The sequence below is a fragment of the Cyrtonyx montezumae genome, unplaced genomic scaffold (genome assembly GCF_038088225.1).
Source record: "Cyrtonyx montezumae isolate F1298 unplaced genomic scaffold, pur_monq_1.0 scaffold_3, whole genome shotgun sequence".
Taxonomy (NCBI): Eukaryota; Metazoa; Chordata; class Aves; order Galliformes; family Odontophoridae; genus Cyrtonyx; species Cyrtonyx montezumae.
In genome coordinates this window covers 74,928,097-74,955,440 of record NW_027072034.1, presented here as the reverse complement: position 1 = coordinate 74,955,440, position 27,344 = coordinate 74,928,097, and the positions used below count along the sequence as shown (strand labels likewise).

Below are 27,344 nucleotides of genomic sequence, written 5' to 3'. Positions count from 1 at the left end.
ATCTGACAGAGGAACCATAGAAAACAAAGCCGAGAAGTGACCCCCAGGGGTCATTAAGTCGATACCCTTAACCAAAACGGATCTTGTTAGGTACCTTCCTTGACAGATAGTTATTCTTTACAATCTTCAAGATAAAAGAGTTCATAGACTCACAAGAATTTTTTTTTCTGCTGTTCAAGTATCCTTAGTGGTAGATTCTTCCCATGACGTAGCTTAACTTTATTCTAATTTACACCTATTCTTTGTTTTGTCTCTTGTGTATAGAATAAGGAGTCGGTGCCATCTTATTTATAACCATCATTTTGATATGCCAGAACTAGTGTCGTTTCTCCCTTTCCTCAGTCCTTGTTGTAGATAAATAGCGTCAGTTCCTTGAGTTATGAACATGAACATACAAGCCTGATTTTTAAGATTCTGGTCATTCCTGAATTTTTGTGCCACTAATGGGACATGGACTCTAATACTGGCCATATGGATGGCAAATTGATGAAAGAAGAATTGCAATTTACAGATAAATGCATTAATACATAAATAAATGGTTTGAAGGTAAAATCTAAAACATATCCCATGTGATATCATCTCTGAAATAAACTGTACACAAGGATTTCAGTGTGGAGATATCAATTCATCACACTTTTCTGAATATTAAATCCACAAAGAGCAACACAATTTCAATTTACCTATCAGAAATATCATATTTGTATGCATTTGATTATTTTTTTCATAGACATTGCTTAATGTTTAGAATCAGATGCACGGCTACAGAATCATTGCAAGCAGATGAGCTCCAAAAGCCTTTGCTCTTTAGAGATGCTGTCATGCTATTGCATTTAGGGTTATCACGCATTAAGGTGGGAAAAGCTCATATGGAAATAGTATAATCACTGTTTCCATTATGCTTTACTGACAAATACAAACAAAATTCCCAATCTGCATAAAAAAAATGATGCTGGTTAGATTGTGTTTTACAGGGCTTGTTGCTTTCCAAGTCAAACTTTCTATGCGAGAACATTAGAAATAAAATGGCATAGGAAAGGCTATTTACATTTATATCTCGCATATTTTGAAGGGGAAAAAAAAACCTTACTATACATTTATTGATAGAAAATAAGTGTTAAAAGCCTCCAACCCTCTAGTTTCTAGAAAGATTTCTAGAAAGACTTGCTTTTCTGTTTAGTAAATTGTTCACCTTGTCTGTATAGATAAAGATGTAGGGCAATTCTTGCTGTCCCCCATTTTCCTGAATGTCATCCATTCTCCATTTGTATAGTATACTCCGTTATTTAAATTATTTTGTCATTATTAGTTATTTTAATGTAGGTGCTCTCTGTGCACTTTATTGTACTGTATTAATTCTAAGTAGGGGAAGGATTGGGTACTTAGGAATCAAAAGTCATTTACTGCTTTTTTTTTTTTTCTTGAGATATTGAAACTTATATTCTTGGTGTACTCATTTAGAAAGTATGGAAATTTACAGGTAAGGTGTCTTCTTCCAGCAACCTATTAATGTTTCATAATTCTCATTTAAAAACTAAGTTTTTTCTCTTCTTGGATGTTACACAGCAGAGGATAAATTACATCGTATAAAAGCAAACATTCATCAGACTTTGGTATTTTCTGTTTAAGGATCTCATGCAATTCACAGTGGGCACAACATTCATAGTGGACTATCATGTCCTGTAGACCCATAGAGACAGTGTATTTACTCAATCAAGATCCATCTGAATAATTGTAGAACAAAATTAATCTGTATGGCATGCTTTCATCAGACACTGCTGTAGATAAATTCCTCTCCGATAAATTACACTGCTACTTCAATTGGAATAAATAAAATAACTGAAATCTGAACTGTGTCTGACAGAAATTAGTATAATGTTCACAAGGATGCACAACTATACTGATACTTTGTGTTAACTGGTTGCCCTCCTACTGTTGTCTCAGTGCATCACCTATGAAAGAAAATCAGAATTTCCTGGTGATGTTTATACATTCCTCTCTGCAGTCATCTGAATTTTCAGTGCAAGTAGGTGACATTCTCCAGTGTAACAGCCGAAGAGCAGAAGCCTGGAAATGTTAAGTAGTGATCTACAGTCTCCCTTTGAGTTCATGTCTGTGGTCTATCAGTAGATGTCACAATTCAGGGACTTTTTGCTGAACACTGGATCTTCTTAAATCACCATGAAATAACTGCATTTAATCTTTCATCTTTTTTTTCCACTTTTTTTAGGGGAATTTGGAGAAGTGTGCAGTGGGCGCCTGAAGCTGCCTTCAAAAAAGGAAATTTCAGTGGCTATCAAAACTCTCAAAGCTGGCTACACAGAGAAACAGAGAAGGGATTTCCTGGGAGAAGCAAGCATCATGGGACAATTTGACCACCCCAACATCATCCGACTGGAGGGCGTTGTCACTAAAAGTAAGATTTGATGGGAGATTATTTTTTGCATGGGAAGTGTCACCAGGTGACCTCTGGAGGTACACTCCAACCTAAACTATGCCTTGATAGTCTGATCTTTCAAGAAAGAGAAGAGAGGATAACACTGACTCATCAGTGTTTATGCTCTGCAAACCCTTCCAGAGATGTTTATGTCATAACCCCGTTGGTATGCACCAAATATCATCCATGAGAGATAAGAAAGGAACTGTGTGTAAACTTATGCTGGTGGATCCAGTGAAGAGACAAGGACCCTGTCTGTTTTGCTTCCCTCAGGATATCAAGGACTTAAAAACAGAGCCCTGGGTTAATGAGATAGGAAAAAATGGGGAATAAAAGTAGTCTGCTTGAAAACAAAACAGATGACATGAAGAAAAAGAATTTCTGAAGAGCATTGTAGCTAAATAATAAGCTGGCAGATTTTAGCAACCAATTTAATACTCTGGAGATATAAATTACTATGAAGTGGCCAAGAGGCACTTCCAGATATAATCTATTAGAAGTCATGAAGTCTGGTATCCTAAGGTTTCCTAATTGCACTGAAGCAATACTTTCTGCCTTCAACTAAATCATTAAAATTTATCATTAGTGTGAGTTAATGAACAACCTACCTGGCTACAGCAACTGATGCTAGTATATAAATAAGTCCACCCTTCTTCCTAGATGGTTTTCATGCAGGGAAAATGCTCTGCATGATATTCAGTATGTACCACTGTGAGATATTTTAAAGAGCCTCTAGAATTAATACTGCTTAGGTAAAAATCCCTTTAAAAGTTTTAAGCTGTCAGTAATAACATTATTTTTATTTTATTGACAATGTTTGAGTTTTTCTCTAGTGCACATTTTCTAAATCTACCATTGGACTGTAGGGTTGTTTTGTTTAGTTCTAAAGCATAATTTTGTTAGTGTTTATGGTAACAAAACACTCTTTTCTGAGATAAAGAAATATTTGAAAATTCCATCCATCCATGGTACCTTCCTGGGCAAAAAATATATTTGAAGAGCCTTCTCCAGTTCCACTTCAGAAACATAGCATGTAGTAACAGGTGTTCCTGAATGTTGATATTGGTCTTAGAGCTACTTATCTAGCTTTCCCATGTCAGCTGCAGTGGCTTCCTCTCAGCCACCTTCCAAGGAGCTCGCAAGAGCAACAAGGTCTTCTCTTTACAAGTATCTGGTGGGATCTCCTGCTTGTGGTACTGCCTTATATAGGAGAGTTCTGGCCATCATTGCTTATGCTGCTGGTTGGCCTCTGCCTTGGGATGCAAAGACATAAATAGTCGGTAGCAGAAAATAGGCATGAAATATAGGCACGAAATATAAGCTTGTTCTGGAAGACATAAATTCAGAGACCTCACCTACATTATCTGAGTTTCCATTGCAAAATAACAGGATAAACGTAATGGCCAAAGTGCTGTAGTCATTGTTAAGTACAAGATCAGTAAGACCTTGTATGTGTTATTCTTAAAAGCTAACAATAATTCAGGATGCCCTGAAATTCTTAAGGGGAGTGGAAAAATTGTGTATTTTATTTTCTAGTTCATGCTAGAGGATCCTACTGATAAAACATGCCTCTAGAAAGAAACACTCCTTACCATTTCAGTGAACTACTTGAAATGTGTGGAGGACACTTTTAGTTAAACTATGCAGAGTACACTTTTTTTTTTTTAGTAGATGGTTTTATTTCTAAAGCAACCTTGTTTTTAAAAGTGGGCCATTCAAGATTTCACAAACAGAATGGCACAAAAGCTTTTCACAGCTTACTGCAATAAAGTATATGAAATAAATTGAATTATGTTTAAAAATAAATGACAAAAATGTGTAAACCCCTATATGTTAGAAAGAAATACAATTATAATTCTTCCATTAGGTGTAGTTCATGAAAACCTGATTTTCTGATTTAGATAACAAAAATATTATTCTTCAACCTATGCCTCACAGTTTCTACTAGAAAAGTATTGCCAGATCTGCCTGTATAAATTCAGGTTACCTCCTGCTTTTTAATGACACACATTTTGTGCAGTCAGAATAACATTTACAAACCCTGAACTTCTTGAAACAAAAGAGTCTGTACACAGCTGAGCTGAAATCTATTTTGTTACATTTTGTATTTCTGTGGCGCTTCAAAAAATAATTTAATGCTCTGCATACAGAATTCTGAGCATTCCTTATACAAGGGCATTACTAATTCTATCAACTTTTTGTATTCTCGTGTAGGAGGGCATTAGTAAGTTTATTCTTTGGCAGTATTTGTATCAGACCTGCTCTCTGTCTCAGGGGTGGCTAGGAGTGCTCACTGTCTATCACACTGACGTATGAGAAAGCAACATCCAAGTATTCGCAGCTGAAGTCAATATAAACATCATGGATTCAGCCTCCTCTCCAGATAGCTGGAATAGTAATATGGGGATAGAGAAAACTGTTCTGGAATTATTTGTATCTGTTTTACTTGGAGAAATCAAAAGGCATAAATGAAAAAAAAAAAGATAATTTATTTCTCTTTAACATCCACTCAAGTTTTAGAAGGGTAAGAAGGTGGGCTTTGTTGTTTGTTTGTTTTTCCCTTGTCTTGATTTTGTTTTGTTTTTAAAGCAGACCACTATACTGTAAGAACAATTTAGCAAATGTTCATATTTTGTAATGATAGCAATTAAATCTCACTCATAAGCACTGGTTTATATACACCGTTAGTAAAAAGTCTTTGAATTACTTTCTGGACCTCTCCTAATCCAGATAAACAGGCAACATGACCTTTTCCTCATTAGCTGAAGTCTTTTGAGAGGTCTCAGTGCTGAACTCACTTCTCATAATAAGCACTCTTCTGAAGCTGCAGTCACTGCAATCCCTGCAGCAGGACTACTTGATGTGAGAAGTTCTCCAGCTGTGGTGGCTGGGATCTGCCCGCTGACACACTGGCAGTATGAACAGGGTGTACTCACCAAATACAACTTCAGTCCCATGCTCCAGCACAATTATTCCCTGCTTCAAATTGATTTTGGTTCTGAGTTTTCCTTTACACCACTCTCCCAGGCGTGCTGTAGGCAGTAATCCTAATAACCAGCACACATGTTCTGCATAGTTTACTAATATTTTACAGCAATTTGTAGCCTGTTAGTATAATAAATTTCAGCAACACTGTTGACACAAGTTGTTATCATGTATGAACGGCTGTGCCTTGATAAATGAATGCAGAGCGTTCTCTTAAAAGTGCATGGTGTTGCTTCAGAGCATATGCTTCTTATTATGGACACATTTCTAACTGGATGTGAGTGAAACCCTGCACTTAGGGCTTTCATAATTTGGGTGATCAGGTCAGGAAGATGCTCTCCTAGTAAGCTGAAAGATGGATCTTCTTACTGAAATTTCAGTCTTCTGATGTGTCATAAAGTTGAGTTTACACAGGAAGCAAGTTCACTTTCTCCTAGTCTCTAAGTGCATGGATTTATCATAGAAAGTTTTGGATCGCCCCAGTAGAGTGTTGCTGTATACTTTAAAGATCCAGAAATGCCTTTGGGCTAATATTACATGCCCAACGTAAACAGGGTGCATTTTCTGTCACTGCGTATTTCCTGCAAGCAACAGAAAACTTCTGGCAATTTTTCACCATGTGTTCTTTTATTTGTACTATATCTTATATTATTCAAAGTCCGTGTTTTGAACGAGAAGTTTGTTAATGGATGGCAATCAGCTTCTCATCAGTGTGTCTCCCACAGCATAATGCCTCAGTTAAGGTTATATTAACCCCTTCATTCATGCAGAGGGGACAAAAGATTTTCTTGTGAACATTCTTTGAAGAATTCAAATTATTTGTAATCAATGCTTTTCTTAAGAATTTCCATTTGATGGAAATTTTGGGAATCGAGGTTAGGAAAAAAAAAGAATGGTTAAAATTTGCTTTGCTTTTGTCATGGCTTTCTTGATTTAGATTATACCAATTATATCTTGAAGCCTCGTGCTGCTCAGATTTAAAGACTTCAGTTTTAAAAGTTCATTTTAAACGAATTATCACCAGCTATACAATATGAAGGCTTTTGTCATGCTTTTATGGTCAGAAGCCTCCCTGTGTTATATGTGAAATAACAATTGATCTCCTTAAATAATTCCGTGTCCCTACCCACCTTTCTCCCTACCACAAAGAGAAAATAAACAAAGCTTTAAAAAATATTATGAAATAATAAACTGCATATGATGGTGAAATATTAGCAGGGCAACGACCTTTGGAAACTTTGCTGTAATCACATTCATTTTTGTGTTAATTTCTCTCCAGCATGTCAGAGTCGTATATAAAACCTTACTTATGTTACAGAATACCCTAGGGTAGAAAGAACAGTTTCACAAACTGGTCTAAATCTGCCCAGATGAATTTTTCACATATGAGAGGCTTTCCAAGGGTGCAGGAGTAATACTACAGGGAGCGTGCTGCTGCTCTCGGGTACCTCAGCAGTGGGAATGTGTTGGTTGTGCCCCTGCAGCAGAGCCCTCAGCTCTCTGTTGTGCAGAGCAGGCACCTGGGGAGACGAGCTGTGACTCTCCTGAAGCCCATGCCCAATTACCTTCAGGAGGAAGCATCAGGATATTTGGCTGGCAGAGCACAGCTGCATAAATGCAGCTGTTTGGCTCACCTGCTGGACAAGCCACATTGTGTTGGAACTGCAGGATGCTTCATCTGCTAAAAGTTGTACCAGTTTATAACAAAGGAACTCTGTTTCTGTTGATATTGTTGCAAACACAATTGCATTGTAGGCACAGCGATTTTTGCTTGTATCTTTTTGCTTTCTATTTTAACGCTAAGATTTTCCTTGGGATTTGGTAGATTTGAATACATTTCCAAAATGACCCTTTTTACCAATCATCCTGTATTCATCATTTTAAATGCCTGACTCCTGTAATGTATTTGCAGGTAAACCAGTTATGATTGTCACTGAGTACATGGAAAATGGTTCCTTGGACAGCTTCCTAAGGGTGAGTGCAATAGATGACTATATAGGGCATGACTGGCTCTTTTTCTGAACTTGATATGAATTTGTAGCCGCTCTACTCTGATGCATCATGAGCTCTTGTTCAATATTTTGTTATTTCCACTGGCTTTTATCTGCATTATGATCTGCAAGGATCTGCTGTTGCATTTTGACTGCTTGCTGCCTGCCACTATTGTTCCAAAAAGAACTGAAACATTTTTTCGTTTTATTTGTATGTCACGTCTATTAAATAATTCTGGCACATTTAAAGCAAAATTGTTTTTCTTGGGGCAAAGCTACTACTGTAATGCAATTGTGCTTATTGATTGGTGGCCTGCATGTCTTGCAAGGGATTTCCAAAGCAAACAGATTTGGGGAAATACTATTGGTAAACTAGTAATGGTGAGCCAAGAGCCACTTCCCTAAACGTTAAAAGTTTAGGGAATAGCCCTTACGTGAGAGTGTTTGAAATGTTTTGCTAGCAAACTTTATTAGCCTGTTTTCTTTCCCCAAACTCAGACATACTTACACTGCTGTTGATTTATCTTTGTTTTCAGTCAAAGTTGGTAGGAAGCCTAAAAAAATTTGAATGCTCCCTGTGTCACCAAGATTTACTTGTGGCAAAACAAGAAGTGTAGCAGAAATGAAATCCCATCTGAGAGGAAACACTGGTTTAATTTTAATTTGTTAGGGCAAACTCAGCTGTTGTCTGGGAGACTGCTTTGGTTCTAACATGGTTGAATGACATTATCCCCCAAATTCATAACGCTAAACTAGACGTTTAACCTCAAAAGGGAGCATATTGTCAACCTTAGTTTCACTATGTGCTATATATGTTATGATCTCCATTGAAGCATGTAAAATACGTATAAATAATGTGTCAGTGTATCTGAATGAAATATACTTGTGCTGAGCGATATATATTTTGTATAGGCTTGAAATCCTTGAAGAAAGCTCGGAGGAAAGCAGAATATTTTTTGACTGTAGAAAACAATTATTTGGCTTGTTCATTTGTTTGGGTGTGATTTTGTTATTTATTTTTTCTTTTAGTGTGGTTGCATGGAAACATAGAAATAGAACCTTGTGACTCATTAATATCACAGGCAACCCAGGACATAAAGCCCATTTTATAAATGCCTCTTAAAGGTAGTTAGCTTGCCTTCCTTACTGCCACTGAAAGGCTATCTTAGGATCTCATTCCTTTCATGGTTAGAAACCTTCTTGTGATTTCCAGCAAAATCTCTTCCAGAGCCTGCACAGATCCCCTTGTGTAGGCTCTAACTAAAGAAGGTTTCATAGCAGGGAACTGCCAAGTGTCTTTAATAATAAATTCCTTCATGAAAGGGAATACTGAGAGGCTCTTTTAGGGTCCTCTGTGCCATATTTTAATCTAATGTTTACAGCACTAATACTGCCCCTAAGTATATTAATCAGAAATGAAATGACTACAGTCAATCTTGCAGGCTGATTTGTATGAGCTCACCACACGTGGCAAAGCCAACTCCCATGAATTTAATAAAATTCTGGGAAGAAGTAGCAGGAAGGGCTGGAGAGCTGCCCATGATGATACATTTATGGCACTGGGGGATTCATTTGAGAGCTGTTGTAGGACATACTGTTATCCTGTTTTCTACATGTCTGTATATCAATATCAAAGCTCAGTGTTAACAAATAGCATTAGTAAGAGCTGGGAGATTTAAAACATGTTTCTAGAAGAAGACAATTAGAAATCTATGCAACTATCATTTTCTAGACCACAGTGTGGTTAAGTGATTTTGTGTTAATGATGTTAAAAAACTTTTGAGGAATGAGTTTAAATTTAGGAGGCATATGAATACCACTGAATCAGGACAGCATTTATTGCAGCTAAAAAAATATTACTTATATAATAGAAAATTTGTTAGTCCATTGGGTAAGGTGGGGATTTTCTCTACCAGTTCCCTTTCAGTGAAGCTAGACATCTGTCTCTCTAATGTTCTGACACTCCAGACTCCAGGGCACACACAACTTAGATTTATTTGCCACTTTTATACACGGCCCATAGAGGAAATTAAAAATCTGATGAGAACAAGAAGAGGAAAACTGAATTTTTATCTGAATGGAAAATCTGTCTCGTTACTCTCAGCTGATGGGGGGATCATTCTCTACAGATCAAAGTAGTGTCATATATGGCATTTAACTCTTGATCTCTGACTAACAAGCTCTTTGCGTAAAGAATTTCCAGAGTCTTAATAAAAAATCTTGTATGTGGAGCAGCACAAATAATCTCTGAAATGACATTTGAAATGTTTTCCAGAAACATGATGCCCAGTTCACAGTCATTCAGCTAGTAGGCATGCTTCGAGGGATCGCATCTGGCATGAAATATTTGTCAGATATGGGTTATGTCCACCGAGATCTAGCTGCTCGTAATATACTCATCAATAGTAACTTGGTGTGCAAAGTCTCAGATTTTGGTCTTTCTCGTGTATTGGAAGATGACCCAGAAGCTGCTTACACAACAAGGGTGAGTTTCTGTGTTTATCCCTTTAAAATTACTGTTTGTTGTGATAAATTTTGTCTGAAAGCTGAGGGGGCCCCTGAGGCTTATACTCTTTGCTGCAAAGGTTCTACAATCTTCCTTGGCCACGGATGTTCAAGAAACCATAAACCCGTCATAGTTTTATTTTTATTTAAGTCTTAGAAAAGACAGAGAAGGCAAGAGAACACTCTTCTTGTTGGTAGCTTAATTTCCTTGCAGTGTGCAAAATTCATGACTCGGTTTCTTTTTGGTGTATATATCAAGGAATGAATACCACAACTTGAGCCTGAGGTATTTTGATATGCAGTGATGTAAGACTTGTTGCATGCAGGTTTTGTCACACTGGTTAACCAATTCTCACACAGTTAAAAAAACAAACAAACAAAAATCCACTCAAAAATAAAAAATCTTTTTATTTTTTATATCTTACAGTATGATGCAATGTATGTCTTGATTGGAGCATGCTGAGAGCACTGCTGTATAAAGAGTACATCATTCATACTTACTGCTGTACCTCTAACTGAGCAAATACTCGAGCCTTCTTTAAAATATCCTATGCTTTCTTCTTATATTGCATACACAAAGTAGTACACTTTGTTAGAGACATAATGATGTCAGTCAGATGTCTATCATCATTACTTCTAACTGTTTTGTTCCGAGATAGAGGTTTGTCAGATAGAGAGCTGCTCATTGGGTATCTTACTCAAGTAATATATATAATGAAGCCTAGCAGTCATTTTCTCTTCATTGCACAAAACAAACTGGAGTAGATGTATCAGCAGAATCTTAACGTGAGTTTTCTGGTGTTTCCTTTCTTCTTGATCACTGACAGGAACAATCAATTATTGCAGTAGTTTACTTGAAAAACAATAAAGGAATGCTATGTTTTCTTACACATACATACATACATACATACACACATGTATACATATATATTTGTATGTATATTTATAAGTCATGCCTTCACAATTTACCATATATAAAGACATTGTTCTTTACTTGACCCTTCTGTGCTTTCTCTCACTTTTGATAAGCTGTTGCATATTTTCAGAAGTGTGCAACGTATGCTGCTTTAGGAAATGTCTGCAGAGATCTCTCTCATGGTTAATATAAAGAGACAGTAACAGGAGAAAGCAGTTTTCATGCCCAATATAGGTGCAACATTCATAGTTTAATATTTATATAATGGAATAGTTCCTTAAGAGAAAATCACCAACAGTTCAACTACAGAGGTCTCTTGTCAAATGCCCTCCCCCAGTATGTATGCTTGCAAGCTGAGGCAGTTAGTGCCCTTTGTCAGATGATCAGTCTCATTCTCCTCTTTAAAATAGCCACTCACAGGCATTGAAGTTTCTTCACTCTTCATGCATATCCCTCCATTCTTTTATTTTCTAAACATTTTTTCCGGACCTAATCATTCTTGCTGTTCTTCTGGCTTATTAAATGTGATACTGCAAAGCTTATTCAACAAATCCCCAGCACCACTCATAGGGTATCTCTTGTTCCTTACACATTCCTTGTCTGTTAATATCTCCATGGGTGAGGACTCTTCCCATCCCTAGCACAACTTAAACTCATTACATGTGCCTTTGCCAGGTTTCAAAGGTAAGTTCTCATGTTCCAAAATTCACCTGGGCATGCAAACAGATAGTTTGGGGGTGGGATAGATAGGGCATTTTGGGGTACTCACACTAAGACCTGAAGGCACTTTTGGGTCCTACTTAACTTAGACAAAATATTTGTAAAGGCAGAGAAAAACAGATCTCCTACAAACTATATGTCATAGAACTTTATAACTGAAGTGGACTTCGCTATAAATGGATTGTACATAAATGGTTTGTATCTCCAGGTAGGCTAGGACAAACCAGGATGCTCAAGGTATCTGTATTTTCAGCCAGTGTTGCATCTAAATTTCCTGTGGCCAAGTGCAGCATTGAAATTCTGTTCTTCTCCTTCTGCCACCTATTCTCTAAGTCTAACTTCCTTTACATTAAGATAATGAAGCATGATGGAAAGAAACTATTTTGTGAAGTGTCTGTAAACTCCATCTAGGATTTTTGATGTATTTGCAAACTGCTGCAAGGAGATGCTCAGATAATCAAAACTTTCAAATACAATCTAGGACAATTGAATTTCCTTCAGAAACAGTTACTGAATATAACTCGGACACATATTGATTCTTAGAGAAGGACAACTGTATTTGCTGTTTGTCTCTCTGCTTGAGTTTCCTTTTAAGTGAATTTTGTACACAGAACCAGACAGTATGTCCCTCCCTGGTGTATGTTTGGGCCCCTTGAGGACTATGAGTGTGAAAGCATTCCACAGAGTGCATTTTGCCTCAGTGCATACACAGCTTCACTGTGTTTAAGACCCAGACTGTTCCCATCATACCTCCTGGTGATGCTCAGATGCTCTTGATCACTGCCACAAGTTCTCTGTGGCACTGCTTAGTGAGCCACTGGCAGAAGGATTTGTGGTTCATTGTGCTGCTGCCTTTTAATCGCACAAAGCCTCCTCCTAGAGCATTTTTTACAAAACCAAGACAGAATAGTTTTTTAAATAATGGCATCAGACCAAACAAACACAGAATTGTAGGTGTTGGAAGGAACCTCTGGAGGTCATTGAGTCCAGCTCGCCTTTCAGAGCAGCTCCCTAGCCCAGGTTGCACAGGTGTGTCTTGAATGTCTCCAGAGAAGGAGACTCCACCACCTCTCTGTGCAGCTGTGCCAGTGCTCCGTCACTGCACTGTGAAGGAGTTCCCACACACATTTGTGCGGAACTTCCTATGCTTCAGTTTGTGGCCATTTCCCCTCATCCTATTGCCACACACTGCAGAGAAGAGTCCGGCCTCATCCTTTTGCCTCCCGCTCCTTAGATATTTATAGACATGGATTGGATACCTCTGAGTCTTCTTTTCTCAAGACCGAACAGACCCAGGTCTCTCAGCCTTTCCTTGTAAGGGAGATGTTCCATGTCCTTTATCATCTTTATAGCCCTCTGCTGGACTCTTTCAAAGAGATACCTCTCTTTTTTGTACCAGGGAGCCCAGAAATGGACACAGTACTCCAGGTGAGGCCTCATCATGGCAGACTAGATGGGAAGGATCACCTCCCTTGACCTAATGGGCAGACTCTTTTTAATGCACCCCAGGGTCCCATTGGCTTTCTTGGCCACCTGGGCACACTGCTGGCTCATGGCCAACCTGTCATTCAGCAACTACTCAGAAGGACCTTTGAAAAGAGCAAAACAAAAACAAGTTATACCCAAAATTTCAAATTCTCAAACATTGAAGAGGATGTATCACACTCTTAGTTTTCTACTTAATATCAGAGGTAGTAGACAATTTATGGAGATACTTGTGGAAATAAATCTTTTATGTATTTCATAGAATCTGATCATCTAATGCACTAATCCACCTACCACGAATATTGCCCACTAAACCATGTTCCATAACCACAACCTTCTTTCAGGCAGTTGTAGAGAGCAATAACATCGCCTCTGAGTCTTCTCCAGACTGAACAATCCCAGTTCCCTCAGATGCTCCCATAAGGCTTGTGCTTCAGACTCTTCATAGCTTTGTTGCACTTCTCTTTCACTTCCTCTTTCACCCCTACTTTCCACTTGTAAATTTCAAAGCCTGGGAACGATTACATTGTTTTAACTCGTAATTGCAATTCTTGATTGGTATACACCAAAAAAAGCCCAGTCAGAACATCAAGTTTTCATAAAACACTAACTGGGCGGATGTTAAGTTGTTCTGTTCTCAGAATCTGTGTCAGATGTTTTTGCCTAAAGGATATAGTGTGTACTTTTTCAAAACATAATCTATGATATATTTGCACTATTTTACAAGGGCTCTGAAGCACAGTGAAAGATCATTCTGCCCACAGTAGATGATCTTTGAGGTCCATTCTAACCCAAGTCACTCTATGATTCCATGATATGGAATACAGAGGACTGGGATTTATAAGAAACCTTTGCTACTTGTTATGACCATATTTTAGCTCCTGAGTTACTGTCACTGCCTTTGTACCACAAAAGGCCCTCAGTAGCCTGAGGTTTGCCTGCTTACAGAAGCAGAAGCCAGCATCTGCATCAAACCGACTAAATGTGCTAGAGGGGATGTACTGTAATTATCTATGTTCTCCATACCTATTTGATTTTAATTGAAAGGCCAAGGCTATATTAAGTTTTCATTGTCAAACTGATCTTTTCTATACCTATTATTTTTAGATGCCTGAAAGACAAGTGGGTGGAACAGTACGAACTGGAATTAAATTTGAACCGTCACACATGTAGAAGAACTGTAATTATATATCTCAGGTGTATAATATTTGGGTAGTCAGTAGATGAGTTTAGACTGTTTAAGTTCATCCTTGGACAAATCAGTGGTGTTCATGGCATTTCAGTTCCTATATTTGCGTGCATAACTCACTTCTTAATTCTGCATCACTCCAAATGCATTGTTCTTTTGTGCCAAGTGTCCCAATAAATCTGTGTCCTCACATAAATCTGTCAGAGTAGGGTGGGCACTGCTCCTTGGCATGTTCTGTGTACTGAGAATACTTATTTCACTGCACATTATTGTTGCAGCTACTGCTTGACAGGAGATATTTGTCCCGCATTTCCTCTGCATACACATTTATTCTTCTGAAGAGTACATTAAAAAAAAAAAAATCTTGCCTGATAAGAGTATAAGAAAGAAGTTTCTCTCTGTTATCATTTACCACTTGTGAAGGAGGTTGATTCAAGATAAAATATTCATTATTAAGGGCTGAAGCAGGTTTATGTATTTTTCAGGTGCTTATTAGTGTAAACTAGGCTCATCTCACTCACATGAAACCACTTGCTATGCCCCAGTAAGGTGTCTCTGAATTAATCCAAGTCCTAAGGTAATGAATTAGTTCCAGGCTTTTACTTTCAGGTTTTCCTGCAATGTTGTTCTAATTTTTCTGTTAGAATCTATTTTTCTTGATTCTGCTCTCCCCAGGCCTGTGGTTGAGCAACCTGTGACAGTCATCCTGTACAAGTGATAAATCATGTACAAGTGATAAATCGCAATGCAGGAAGGAGCACAGAGGCCTGGAAACAGCTGCCTTGAGCCAGGCTCATGAGAAATAAAGTGGGGACTTCATTGTCTTGAGATGAATTAGAATGAACAGACAGGTACTGTAGGAGCCACAGTTCCAACTAGAGCAGATAAAACCTTCAGTTGCTGCTGGCTTACTAATTTCAAACCCTGAGACTCTCTCTCTGACCTGGGCTGCCAGGGATTTGGATCTGCAATAACAAAAGTCTGACCGTCTCTAATACTAAGGCTTTCTTTCTTCTCAAAGTCAGGCAGCTTATCTAACCTCACACTAAGCATGTGCTTAAAGAAAGGCAATAAATATGAGAAATTTATATTTATCTTTAGAAAATAATTGGTAAACCTATTATCACTAGCTAATGGTATGTGCACATGCAGATTTCTTTTTATAAGCCTTTTATAAGTTTGTATAAAATTTTCTTTCTTGGCATATCTATAATGGTGGAGTTCTTATTGTTTTGTTTTCTCATTTGTATTATGAGTTCTATGCTCCCCAGCAGTCCTGATTTTAATGGATAGGAGCTAACAGTCTTAGATTTTCAGATTTTGCTCTGGAGGATAAGCAACAGAAATATCATAGAATCCTATAATTATTTGATCTGGAGGGTACCTGAAAAGCCATCTAGTTCCAAATTCTCTACAATGGGCAGAGACACCTTCCATTAGACCAGGTTGACCAAAGCCTCTTTTAAAGCACTTCCAGGGATGGGACTTCCACAGCTTCTCTAGGCAACCTATTCCAGTGCCTCACCACCCTCACTGTAATATAACAAAACATATCCTTTTTTAGCTTAAAAATGTTACTCCTTGTCTTACCTCTACACTTCCTGACAATGATTCCATCCCCATCTTTCCTGCAGGCTCCCTTTAGGTCTTAGAAAGGTGATATAAGGCCTACTCACTTATACTCATTTAATCACAGTAAGCCTTAATATTTTCAAAGGTAATAGCGACAGAAAAGCATGCATTTAGGTTGATATGAATCTTTAGGTTAAATACATGTATTGATACTTGAATATCTGTTAAAATGTAGATGTTGTGTAGTCCTTTGTGAAGAATTATTTTTATGTTTAAATACTTGTGTATATAAAACATATTTACTAGAACTTGTTGTTTCCTGTTCTTGCTCCTGAATTATTCATGAAGTAGGTCAACAAAGTCCCCTTTTAAAATAAGAGAAGATTGACATTTTTATGATAAACTGTGGAGCAGAACAGTGAAATTGTAGTACACTCAGTGACAGTTGATTTCTGTTGTAGCTACATTTTAACACTCCTTATTTTACTCTTGTTTATGGTGACACTACATGTATCTGTAGATTGGTTTGGAGTTAGATTTAAACCTTAACAAAGAAAATGTAGTTTCTTGTAATGGAGTATAGAGTTGACGTACTTTACTTTTTGCTAAAACCAATAAAGCCAGAATAACTTTGTTTCATTTAGGTAATTGTCTTTCTTACCTAGCATTAAAGCAGTCCCAGAATGCTTGGAGTCAAATTAGCTTCATTTAGTGTAAATTATTTTCTCTGATTGTATAAATGACTTCTCTTAGGAGATTATAAATGTAAAGACCTCCTATCAGTTATGATATTTCCCTCCACTGCATAAAGTTCTCATGTTCTAGCCACAAACACGTTTTTCCATGTGACATCCGACAATTATTTCTCTAAGAGTCAGCAAGGAGAGTTCAATTTCACATTTTAACACAAAATTGAAAAAGTGAGCCTGAAACCACTCATGGAAGTTCACATTTTGAGACAGTAGCATTCTGAGTACTCCAAAGTGACACTTACTTTGTTTTGCATAACCCACCATTATACCAGTGTAAGAAAAAGAGCATCGCTGTTCCTCTTCAACCAAGCACCAGTGCTGATGTTCTCCTGTATATGATCTACTGTTTGTGCAGCTTTTCAACTGTGCTCTGAGTCTGCTCAGATTTGCAGATATTTTCTGAGCCTTTTGGGTGACTGAGAGATGTTCGCCTTGGAAGCTGTTTCTTTTTGCAGTGGTGAAGTTTTATTCCTGTAAGTTTAGGATCATAGAGCCTACAGGGTGGCTTGAGTTGGAAGGGATCTTGATGGTCATGTAGTTCCAACCCCTCTGCCATGGGCAGAGTTATCACCCACTAAATCAGGTTAACTTTCTCCATAGTATTCACACTCCTTATTGTGTGAGATGTAGGAGGAAAGAAAAACAAAGTTGTATTCTAGTACACAGTGAAAAAGTGAAATGGAGATCTTTATCATCTCCAAATCATAAAAGGCAAATGTATTTATTGTTAAAGTACAATGATATGGGAGAGCTTTAATCATTTCTTAGCTGTGCCTTGGACTCACTGAGGGATTCTGTACCTTTGTAAAATGCACATAGTATTGTTTCTCAATAGAGTATGAGAAAATCAGAATCATTTTTACGCTCTCAGTCCTGTTATATGGCAGCACTGGGAATTATGAATAACATATAACAAATAGAAAATAGAATGTACTTTTCTTGACTAAAGCACATTTTATTATAGATTTTGAAGTCTGAAAAAGACAGATCAGGATCTCCAACTTGACTTCTGTAATGGAACAGCAGTTTGAAATGCCCATATGTAATTACTGTGTCCTATTTGCTGGTCCACAGGTAATGTGGAAATACAGTCTTTACCTAATTGTAAGGGTTGTGTTTGAAATGAAGGCTTGCTTTTTGGTTAAGGTAAGGAGTCTGTTAAATAGGATGAGATCCATACAGAGCTGTATACCAGATTAGATCCCCTCTCTGACATTGTAAGACATATCTGGTGACACTTTGGAGTTCTGAATTGCATGCTTAGTAAACTGCACCTGTGTTGCCTATATTTAAGCTAATTTGTGCAGATACTTAGGTGCTTAGGTTTCTAATGAACACGTAATGTCCACATTTCTGCTGCTAACCAGTCTGTCTTGTATGAATTTCTTTATTCACATGTGATCCTCAAATCAGAGTCTGAAGATCCTCTGACATAGCTGGCACTATTGGAAACTGGCTCTTGTCTTTAATTCTCATATTGCAGAAACTCAGCCCAAGGCTTTTTGTGTGAATTTTACTGAACTATGGCACCAAACAGTGACCACAATCAGAGAGAGTGGTGCCCAAAATCATAATATTAATTGTAACAACAGCTTTAATTCTTTTCATATTTAAATCATTTAAAGACTGCTTACTTCTCTAGTGACTGCAAAAGAATGTTTAAAACCACTTCCCCAGATATTTTTGCTCTCTCTTTCCTGCACAAACAACCCCATCCAAATCTTTATCTGTGACTATCTTCTGGCTTAGAGAGGGTGAATTATGTATAGTGCCTTCTGCAGTTGGAGGCCTGTGTTGGTGAAACACAGAGCAACTTTGGGGCACCTTTTTTTTCTTAGTTATTTTAGAAAACATGGGGTCTCTTCTGCAGGTTTCATGCTAAAAGGGAGTTTACGTGAAATGTCACATTGGAAGCCAAATCCAGAGGTTGATTTAAAGTAATCAATCATACAAAATTCTATTCACTGTATTACAGTCATTTTGTTGTTGTTGTTTAATTTTATTGCTAGGGGGGCAAGATACCCATCCGATGGACATCACCAGAAGCCATTGCATACCGGAAATTCACATCAGCCAGTGATGCATGGAGCTATGGGATTGTCCTCTGGGAGGTGATGTCTTATGGAGAGAGACCGTACTGGGAGATGTCCAACCAGGATGTAAGTATGCTGTTATCTGAGTTACGTTCTCAAATAGAAGATCAGACTGTGAAAATAAGTGAAGCATAATGAAACCAGGTGGCTCTGAGTTTTTCACATTGACATTGAAGAAGATGTAGAAATGAGAATTTCTACATCTCTTAGGTCAGGAATAAGTTCTAATGAGCTTAAGAAAAAAAATAAAGAGTATATATAAATTTTAGTAGAGTGTTTTGTGCTTCTGAAGGAGCATACTGGAGAATTTTATCACTCTGCTGATTTTCTGTAGGATGACTCAAACAGTTCCATTGCGGTGATGTCACTGCCTTATACATTCTTTAGCTTATTGTTAGAAAACCCTCTTAAATTTCTGTTGATGTTCTTTGGTTCCTGTTCTATAATACTGCTTAGAAGCTTTCAGTAAATGTCAAATACACAGAATGAATTGCTCTTGGAGCTTGTGAAAAATAGAAATGCAGTATTTCTACTAAAAGTGTAACGAAACCAAAATATTTCTGGAAGTGATCAGAGGATAAAATAGAGTATTAGAGTGATTTTATTAGAAGACTTCAAATGCAGGCTTCTGTGCCATGTTAATGAACTAACCAAGTCTGTCATCCAAATGTCCATCACTCCCAGTATTTTTGTAAGAAGCATAACATTTCCCAAGTAAGACTTTTGTTCAATTTTTTGGAGATTTTTTTGTTATCATTGCTATAGGAAGCCTACTTTTATTTCATGGGAGTTATAAACCATATAAACCATTCTTCTGATGTAGAAATACTAATGCACGTAGATTTTCCAAAGGGATGGAATTTTTAGTGCTAGATTCAAGAAACTCGTTAACATAGTTGGAGACATAGATTGCTAATGCTACTTTATACTAAACAGGAAAAAAAAAACAGAAGAAAATGTTTCCTTATTAAGTTAGTACCTCTGGAATACAAGTCTGCAGCAAGCTATGTGTTTCTTTTAATTAGTCATGAAATCCTTTTAATTGTTGGTGGAGGTTAATTAATTGTGTTACATAAGCTGATATACTAGTGGGATGCTTTTCTGTAATAACTGTTCACACTAAAATGAGAAACAGAAATATTAACCTATTTCTTTGTACCTTTGTACTGGCTGCTTTAATTATGGACTTGCTGATTATCCCTGTTCTAACTTAGATTTTTCCTGTTTTTTGTTTTTGTTTTTGTTTTTGTTTTTTTTTACTAAGCCAGAGAATGAAACAAACAAATAATCAAACAAACAAAAACCTGAAAGGATAACAACATATTTATTTATTTTCTACTTAGAATGTGTTTTGGGTTTTTTTTTGGACTTACGATGTAGAGTATACAGTAGGACTGATCAGTAGGGGTTATATTTTGTGAAAATCTTATATTAGAAAGTGTATATATTGGGCTAAATTTTGTTTAGTCATGTGGTGGTTTTGATTCCATTGGCCTTGCATTTAGAGTACTGATGAAAAGAACTGGGGATACTGTTCCTAGCAGGAAGCATTGAGTTACCTTGTGGTAAGTTTTTAAAGTATTTTCCGGATCTGTGAGATAAATTACAGACTCATTTCTCAAGATGCCCTTCTGCCTACTAGTGCAGTCTCCCATGAAAAGGTTGGTTGGTCTTCTGCCATATGCAGCATCCACTGGAGAGTATGGAACACACCTGTTCCTAAGGATGGGCAGACAAGTGACATTCAAGACCTTTTGCATTTTGGCATAGTTAAGCAGGCAGCTTACTAACTATAGCTTTTATTTATGGATTTAGTTCAATCAAACGTGAGTTTTGGAGATCCTTTTTAGATTCTCACCTTCCTCAAAGTCATATACTGTATCTTAACTCTCCCACAGCCCTTTTTGCTTGACTAATTTATTGCCTGGTTTACTTTGCAGATAAACCAAGAGCATTGCTCTGCAAGACAATTAGTGAATAAACACAATTGTTTAAACATAGAATGTCCACGTTAATGTGGCTCACAAAACTGATAAAAACAAGTTGATGCAAGTGTCTTCAAATTCTCAAAAACTTTTATCCTTGTGCAGGTAATTAAGGCTGTTGATGAAGGGTATCGCTTGCCACCTCCTATGGACTGCCCAGCTGCCTTGTATCAGCTGATGCTGGACTGCTGGCAGAAGGACAGAAACAACAGACCCAAGTTTGAGCAGATTGTCAGCATCCTGGATAAGCTGATCCGTAATCCCAGCAGTCTGAAAATAATCACCAACGCAGCAGCAAGGTGACATATTAGATCCTACATTGCACGTGACTGAATGTCTTTGATTTCTTTTTTTTTTTCATAATTAGAATTTGTGTTGTTTCTTTACTCACACCATCATTTTCTAACCATAGATATCTGCAGCCTTAAAGAGGACAGACAGCTTTCTGTCTGTCCATCTGGGAGAACTATTTAACATTCTTATTTTTAACATTGCTGCTATTTTTATTAATGATGGACTATTATTCAAATTTTGCAAAGTTACTATGCTACGGTTATGAAACCCACTGTAGGACTGAGCAGAGATTTGTGAAAGAGATACAGATGAAAGATTTGGTCACTGTGTAATATCTCTTTTTCCTCTTCTAACCTTGTGTGTCGATTTAGTGTTTCATAGGGCACAGCTAGTCATGTTCCTAAGTATCTTTCAGAATTGGATCCAAACACATATCATACACTCTTTCACTCTGCACTGACAAGTTACTTCAATCATATCAATAACCTTTTTGTTTTGTTCAGACTCACAGTCTGAAAGATGCACTTATATTTGCTCTTTGATAAATGCCTTAGCTAGGAATTACTTCCAACCCATGCAGTTTACCTAATTGTACTAAAAACATTCATTTGTAATCCTAGTTATTCAACACATTCTGGGACATCTCTAAGATGAAGTAAGAATTACTGAGAGGAAATGAAGACTGTGTTCACACCTGAGGGAGATGTAGTGAAATAAGATCTTTAGTAGACTTTAAGTGAATTGGTTTATACAATGTGCAAAACATTATAATTTTACATCAGTGATTTTGAAGAGATGTAAAATTATTTTAGCACAATTGCTTATGAAAAATCCTCCATCCACAAAGCACCCTGTCAGGGGGAAATCCATGCTGATCCTCTGCTCCTTCAGACCCAGGTGTTCAAGGGCTCTTTCAGGGCAGGAGAACAGATTCTGCCATGGGGCGAGCTTTGAAATGAAGAGAGCAAATCACTCCTCCCAGACCTTTGCGTCTGGCACAGCCCACTTCTCCTCGCTGCAGTCTAGCAAGAAAACACAGAAGGTAACAGAGATAAGGCAGCACAGTGAGGAGTGCTGCACTGGTGCTGTGGGCCACTAGGCAAGCCGTGTGGACCTCGATTTCTTTTTTCTGTATCTGGTATTGCTCATGGCTGGCTGATCTGGTCTGCTGCCACTCCCAAGGCATCAGAAAGAAAGCAGAGGTAGGAGGAAGAAGGACTTGCTAATGGGGTTTGCTATTAGAAATCCTTGAGAGAAGCCTTCTTGCACAGTAATTACATTTCATAATGTAATTGGTGAGCATCTAATGTACATTAAATTAGTACACTTACCAGAATGGTTATTGCTGTTACCTGCTAGGTGACAGGTTAGAAAAAAAAGAAGAAAAAAAAAGAAAGAAAAAGGAAATTTTTAAAGCATTAGCTTCTCAGTGAAGCAGATCTGTTCTAAATGTCCTGCAACCCCATTTGGTGAATGGTTGGTGCAAACATCTATTTTGTAGAGATACACTATAGGAAGTCATGACTACCATATTTTGGTTTGGGGTTTTGATTGTAGAAACTGATGCCTGCATTATTTTGCATTTCAAACAAAAGCAAAATGTTTCATTTATTGTCCTCTCAAGGAGTCAGATGAACCACAGCAGAGTGGAAAACTGTTAACTGTCATTTCCAGCTACCAGTTCAGAGCAAGTAGAAGCTGATACTGTCTAGTGAGGCCCACATACAATCCGACTGCTGGACTGGAGCACTACATTGTTGCTTTCCTAAGCAGCTGAGCCCCTCTCCTCTGCAGCACCTCAGTCGCTGGAGGCAGACGCTGTGGTGGGACCTTGCTTCAAGCTCTGGGCCAACCCAAGCCCCTCACCTGTAGGAAGCCACTTGTGGCTGTTCAGGGAATCTGTGATCCACAATCTCTCCATCTCACTCTGTCAGTGTCTGCAGCCTATGATCCATGCTGATCTCATGTCACTGCCCACAGCCAGGCAGGGACAGGCCTGGCTGCAGGGGACACAGAGCGAGCTAGTTCCTGAGACTTGGGGGATTACATCAGTGCAGACGGCTGCTCTTGGTTGTTATGTGAGGCTACAGTACTCCTACTGCACCTCTCTCCACACCCACAGTAAGCAATTAATCTAAATTATGGAGGTCCCTCTTCTACCCATGTCTACGCTGCTACTGGTAGAATGGTCGAGCTTTATGCGCAACATATGTTCTTAAGTGTTCAAAATGTATTTGGTCAGGAAAATTGTTTAACCTGATGATGTCTGCTGCAGATGCAAAGCCAGTCTCTTGCAGATTTTCAAGTCGGTGTTTAAAACAGTTCCAGTAATGTTGTATCCTATTTGAAAGCACATTTCTGGAGGTGCACAGGATATCTCTGCCCGCTGGTATGCTGCTTTTAACTGACTGCACCTGAAGGATGTGTTCAGCAATGTGTCTGATGCCAAGGCCATATCCCTAGCACGTTTTATAATAATATCTCATAGGAATAGAGGAGAGAGGAGTCAAAGCCTTCACTTTTGTATTCCCTTTCAGTTTTCTATCCCTTGTGGACACTCCATGGCATCTAATAATTTCTTGGTACCTGGGGGGGAAAGTTTTTATCCTTATTGATTGTCTCTTTGCAGACCTTGCTACGTACTTGTGAACTTTGCTTCGTCAAAAGCTTTTTGTAATCTCAGAGTAGCAAATGTTTCATGATACCTTTCCTCACATTGTGCTTTATCTCTAATTCACTCAAAAATTTCTTTCCTATTCCTTGGAAAGTACAGAATATGGCTGATTGCTTTATTGTCCTTTTAATTAGGTGGCCACCTTGAGTTCTTTTAAACAAGGCCAGGCCTGCAGTGAACACATTGGTGTTTTGTGTCTCTCAGGATGTCTTGAATTATGCAGCTCTGTAAAGGGACATAGAAGCAGAACGTGGTGCACACATTGTTGTGCAAATCATGCCGTCTCCTAAGGCATAACCACATGATATTTTCATTTGATTTATGTCTTGCTGTTCTCTCTTGTTTTCTGTGCATTATGTTCATTTTTATAACAGAGGCTTTAGGTTGTTTGGATACCTTTAGGGTGGAAGTGAGTTCATAGTTCTTCCAGTTTTGATCAGTTTTATTATTTTTCTTCTTCAGCTTATTATTCTTCAGTCCTCTGTGTATTACTTCACATTTGTGAACATTTCATGCAGATACAAAGCAGATGGAAAGTTTTCTAACTTGAATAGGAGAGACAGTCAGTTCACCCACCTGCTAACCAGTTGGTTAAGTTGTGATCTACAAAGGATCACTACTTTTTTTATTTTTATGTAGAAAAGAAGGAAACATAGGAGTTACACAACTGAAAATATTTTGCATATGCTGCTTTTCAGTGTCTGTGTTTCAGTTTTTTTCACTTATTTTATCCAATTTGTTTCTGAAAGAACATTTCTCATATATTTGTAAGTATATAACAGCTGAAGGATTTCAATGTAACTGTATGGTAATCTTACACAGCCATTAAAAAAAAGTATTTAAAACACAGTGTATAATTAGAAATATATTTAAAGCATTTCTGTGACCCAAAGTGATTTATGTAGTTGAAAGATTGTGTGACATTTAGGCCTAATACAGCATTAGGGCAGCCCAAGTACTGTGGCAGCCTTCTTTTAGCTGCAGCAGTGAACGTGGGGCTTTGTACCGTCACATCCGTTGTGCAGGTGCAACTGAAGTCACTTAGTCTTAAGGAGCATGATAAAACAGGAACAGCCAAGTTAGTCCATCGCCCTGCCAAAAAATAGCTTTAAAAAAAAACAAAACAAAAAACACCAACTTAAAAATATTCTATTTCCAACGTACGATTTTCAGAAATTCTGAGTTTCTTCCAGATCTGTGCTTGATCTCAAAATTGGGAAGGAATCCACACAAACATGTAATTAATTTGCATATGTATATTTAGGACAGGAGAAAATAAATTACTTCACAAATACTGAGAGCAAAAGCCCTGAGAATTTAGGATATTTATTAATTGGTCTGTAGACATTTTGTGCGTGTGTTCTTAGTGTTATAATAGCTATATTTGAGAGCAAGAATGGCAAGAGGTTGCATCATATCAAGTGCAGAAAACAGGGAACGATAGTCTTCCAAAAATAAGAATAATTTTGTGAGATACTCTTGACAGTTTTAGCAGCTGATTTTTTTATTAGATTTTCACTGAAAAACGTGATTCATTTTGCTTTGTAAATTTGGAGAAGTTCAAATGTAGCTCAAACATCTACTACAGAAAGTAATTATCTCATCTTACTATTTACAAGTAGTTTTGTAAAATCCTCTGGTGAATTCTGTCCAATGAAATGCCAGTAGTATGGTTTGAAATTCACTTCTGAAACCATTTTCCAATTTGCAAATGTTGCTATCAGGTTTGCAGAAGCAATTTGACAAAAAATATCAAAATGTCTTCTATTTCAGGTGTCCAATTCCCATCTATGAGAAAATATAAAGTACCTTATGCATCAGAGGATTAATGAGCAAATTTGCCCCAGATCATTAAAGAAAAAGGTGTTATTTAAATGAAAATGGCAGAAATTGTTCAGTAAAGCCATTTAATTTTGTCAGCAGAGACAGGATGCTGTCTTGAACTTTTCAGACTCCCTTCTATGAATTCCAAGCTCTGCTTGTGGCTTCAGCCAACCTCACTAACTTCCAGTCAGCCTTTGGGTTTGAGAGAGTTTCAAAGAATTCAAAATTTGAATCTTTGTTCAAGCACATAGAAACTGTAAAGCCAAATACTTTAATCCACTAGTGTGCTCCAGATACCATATTAAATGTTACATATTACAATATGTGCAGAAGTCTGCCGTTAATTTGCAGCTCATTAAAAGATATCTAAATAGACATATAATGTGAAAAGCTGAGTCAAAAATATGGATAAGGAAGCAGACTGTTAAAGAAATAACACCACTATCAAAATAAAAAAGGCATTTAAATTATATTTATGCTAATTTCAAACTAAAGACCATTAACCATTATGATACTATCTATGTTACTTCTTCACAGGTAAAACTTAAAATTTCCACAAATGTAGATCTCAATCCAGAGGTACTTCATAAAGTTTGGTCCAGTTATTCTTGCTTTAAAATAGAAATATACAATTAGATATTGTTCTTTGTGTTTAAAAGCCTTTAAAATTTAATTGGAGGCTCTGGAAATATGTAAATTATAACGTGTAGGGCGTTGGCCCTGGAACTGCACTGCCCTGAGTGACAGCAGGTTGAAACTAGCCATTGCTAAGGGACACAGAGGCATACTACTGTAGATCCTATACTATTATACAAACTTAACATCCTACTTTAATTTCCAGGTTTCAATTCTGTGATGAAAAGAAGTTTTCACTATAAACAAAGTTTATATTTTATAGTGATCCATAATGCTCTGTAACTACTTAGAAAAAGAAAATAACAATAATCAACCAACAGTAAATGCACTATTTCTGGATGCAATTCAGTCTGTTGGGTAGATTTAAGTTCATGTATGGTACAAATTAGGAGTTCTCTAAAATATGAGTTCTCCTAGTATTGTTATATATCAGGTTAAAAACAAAAACGAGCAAGCAACAACAACAAAAGAAACACACAAGAAAACTTGCCATTTTCAGAAGCATAGTTGAAATTCTTTTAATATAGTCCAGGATATGTAAAGGGTCAGCGTCAGCTAGTCTTCCTGATGAAAACCCAAGTGTTGGAAAATGTGTATGAATAATTCCTCATGTATACTGTCATTTGTTAGCAAATTGTTTACAGCCCTACGCTGATTTACTTGAATTTGAAGTCTTGCTTGAGTTATTAACTGAAGTAATTTCCTTGGGCAGTTTTTGGCCTACTTGTTATTTGTGAGTAGATTGTATGTGTTCACTGCTGAAGACTGGCTTTGTTGGCCCTTGTTGTGGTGCTCTCACTTGATGTGAAGCATAATGTTTGCTCTCAATCATCCAGAGCCATCATTTGCAGTTAAAGTTTTGACGTTTGTTTCTCACAAAGTTTGTTTCCACTTAAAATCTGATGATTCTGTGGAAAGTCTCTACTAAGCTAGGTTATTGATAGGTTATTTGTGGAAATTAAACTCAGTCGGAGCAGCAAATGGTACAAAACAAAAATTTAGTCAATTTACATTGGCTGAACTATTTGTTTAGAAGTTGCCTTTTCTGCCATTCAGGTCAGATGATTTCAGATGCTTGAAATGTACTGCTGACCTGCTGTAATATTGGCAGCCTGCTTCTTCCCTTTAGGAATGATCAGTCTGAAGGAAGAAGCTGTTGGTTTGCTTTCAGCATTTCAGAGAGGGTTTAGCCTCTGTGCTTGTCCAGGTGTAACCAGCAGGGTCTGGCCAAATGCGGCATAACAGCATTCAACCCACATGTGAACTTTTAGCTCTACTCAAAAAAACAG

General features: G+C 37.5%; 1 protein-coding gene across 1 annotated transcript in view; it reads left to right on the top strand.

Moving 5' to 3' along the window:
• The window catches only part of EPHA3 (EPH receptor A3), a 215,294-nt gene that overhangs the window by 177,897 nt on the left and 10,053 nt on the right, over positions 1-27,344 (top strand). The window contains exons 11-15 of the mRNA XM_065741938.1: positions 2,228-2,413; positions 7,332-7,393; positions 9,686-9,895; positions 18,559-18,708; positions 20,733-20,926. Coding sequence (XP_065598010.1) covers positions 2,228-2,413; positions 7,332-7,393; positions 9,686-9,895; positions 18,559-18,708; positions 20,733-20,926 — 802 coding nt within the window. The remainder of the gene's footprint in view (positions 1-2,227; positions 2,414-7,331; positions 7,394-9,685; positions 9,896-18,558; positions 18,709-20,732; positions 20,927-27,344) is intronic.